Source organism: Paramisgurnus dabryanus, chromosome 10, assembly GCF_030506205.2.
Source record: "Paramisgurnus dabryanus chromosome 10, PD_genome_1.1, whole genome shotgun sequence".
Taxonomy (NCBI): domain Eukaryota; kingdom Metazoa; phylum Chordata; class Actinopteri; order Cypriniformes; family Cobitidae; genus Paramisgurnus; species Paramisgurnus dabryanus.
Genome location: NC_133346.1, coordinates 35,982,636 through 35,985,236, shown reverse-complemented (window position 1 = coordinate 35,985,236; position 2,601 = coordinate 35,982,636). Strand labels below are relative to the sequence as shown.

General features: G+C 33.9%; 1 gene segment (V, D, J or C); it reads left to right on the top strand.

Moving 5' to 3' along the window:
• Positions 1 to 696: 696 nt before the first annotated feature.
• LOC135718331 (immunoglobulin kappa variable 1-39-like) lies at positions 697 to 1,168 on the top strand. The segment is given in 2 exon segments: positions 697 to 745; positions 846 to 1,168. Coding segments are annotated over 2 exon segments (372 nt in total).
• Positions 1,169 to 2,601: the final 1,433 nt, after the last annotated feature.

The window sequence follows — 2,601 nt, the reverse complement described above, 5'->3', positions numbered from 1 at the left end:
ATGTGTTATGTAATAATAAATATGTAAGGAAAAGAAGGAATTTTACGTGATTAAATCTTTAAAAGTACTTAAAAATGTTTTAGTAACATGTAAGTAAACATCACATATTTTTACAGTGTAATTTAACTTTACTTAGTAAATTCTACTTATCACCTACTTATTTGTTAATTTAAATCAGCTTTTCTAAGTAAATTATACTTAATTTTACAAGTGTGGAATTTACTTGAAAAACCTGTGTGCAAAACTTGCAAAAGAAAAAATTAGTACATATTACTTATTATTTTTTCAGTGTAATTGCAATCAGTGTTTAACAATAGACACAAAACCTTACTAAAATGACCATACATACACTGCAATTGATTTTATTAAATCAGATCTCTCATCATGTGTCCTGTTCATAAAGATCTGAAAGATAAACATAAAATGCAGGTCATAAAAGTATACAGATAAAAAACTTCAAAACAATCAATATCCCAACACATATGTGTCTTCTGAATGTAATTATCAAATTAATATAATGAACACCTCATTCATATCTTACACATCTCTAAAAGTCAGATATTTGCTGTATTGAGCAAGAAGATTTTCATAATCAGTTTGCATATCGTATGAGATACTTCAGATCTCTGAGAGTTTATAGTGCTGTGAGTTTAACACTTCATAACTCAGCACAACTTACAAAACTAAAGATCAAAAATGACCTTCACCATCATCTTCATCTGGACACTTTTATTCTCTATACAAGGTAGATTTGTAATTACATTTACCTTATTTATATAAAACGCGACTGGAAATATTTTCACAAACTGTATGTTTACATTTGATTCTTATCATTTATCTTTCAGGGTGTAAATCACAGATCACAGTAACTCAAAGTCCTTCAGTGAAAACTGCAGCACCAGGAGACTCTGTTACTCTGAGTTGTTCTCTATCACATCCTTCTTCAAGCTGTACACCACCCTGTGTGGCCTGGTACTTACAGAAACCTGGAGAAGCTCCTAAACTCCTGATATATCGGGTCAGCACTCTTCAGTCTGGAAATCCATCAAGATTCAGTGGCAGTGGATCATACACAGATTTTACTCTGAGCATCAGTAGTGTTCAGACTGAAGATGCAGGAGTTTATTACTGTCAGAGTGCACACAGTGGCCCAGTGTACACACAGTGATAAAGAGTCATACAAAAACCTCCACAGTCAGACTGCACAGATACACCTGACAGATACTGACTCAAAATGTCCCCACAAGGTCAAAAAATAAATAATTACTGGTATTCCTATCTTTGTGGGGACAGTTGGTGCCCACAAAGTGATAATTACCAGGTACACACATGCATGCATGCGTGTGCACACACAAACACACAGGTTTGGTGATCTGATGAGTAACTGATGGTTTTTCCAGGTTTGTCTGACTTTGATTAATCCTGTTAGCTCCTGTTAAAATAGACAATTATAATCCAGGTATCATTGAGTTTCATTCAGATGTTCCTCTTTAGTAGTTTTATACAGACCTCAGATTTAAGGAGTTTCTGTCTGTATATCTGTGTGTGTTCATGAATCCTCAATGTTCCTGTCAGTTTAGTAAAAATCCTCTTAATAACTTTATAACAGACTCCATTGAGAAGAAGTGAAAGTGTTCAGGTTCACATCATTTAAACAAACAGTAAATGTGAGATGTGAAAATCAGATTTGCATTGGTAGTGTTGAGTGATTCTAATCCTCTGTTAATATCTTAAACCACATCAGCTTTAGTTTACTTTTATCTGTAAATCCACCATCTCTGAACTATAAAAACAACTCAGTTTTTTTTATTTGTTAAATGTTAGCAAAAGATTTTTAATTAATGACTTGAAACACTTCCACACAAATGTAAATTTTTTTAATATGTTAAATGACCCGGATCAGACCGGTCTGAGCAGGACCTTGTCCATACTCTCATTCATGTTTCCCTACAATATTTAACTAGGGATGTGCATTTATGTCATTTTTTCATTTCGATTAATCCATAGGTCTGAAGAACGAGTACTCGATTAACTGGGGGCGGGGCAATCAAAGGGGCGGGGCGTACACGTCATGGTGAAAATGAAAATATTTTGATTAAAACACTCAAATAAAACTTAATTTTGAAGAAACTATGACAGATCAATGAACACATACTAGAGTTTAATGAATTAAATGTTTTTAACAGAAACCTCTAACAGGAAAAGCTGCGTGATGAAGTGAAACTAAAGGATTAATAAACGCAAACCGAAGCCCTTTCTATTTGACGCACTCTGCATAATATTTAGCCTTTTTACAACATAAACAACGTACAACGTGCATCTATCCGCATAAAATGCAAGATTTCAACTAAGGTTTCAACTAAGTTATCTAAAAAAAAAGAAAGTTTAACTCCCTTTGTGGATGTGCATCAAAACAGCGCACTTTTAAACACGTCCAGTCGAAGTTCAAGCTTCATATCATTAAGCAGCTTTAAGTGTTTTGCTGTCATTTTAGCGTTTAGCTGTGTCGTGTCGTCCTCTTACCTCAGTCAAGATGTAATGGTAATGCTCGTATGGCTCTCTGGTATCTCTTGACATTTGATGTTTAAATATGAGATGATA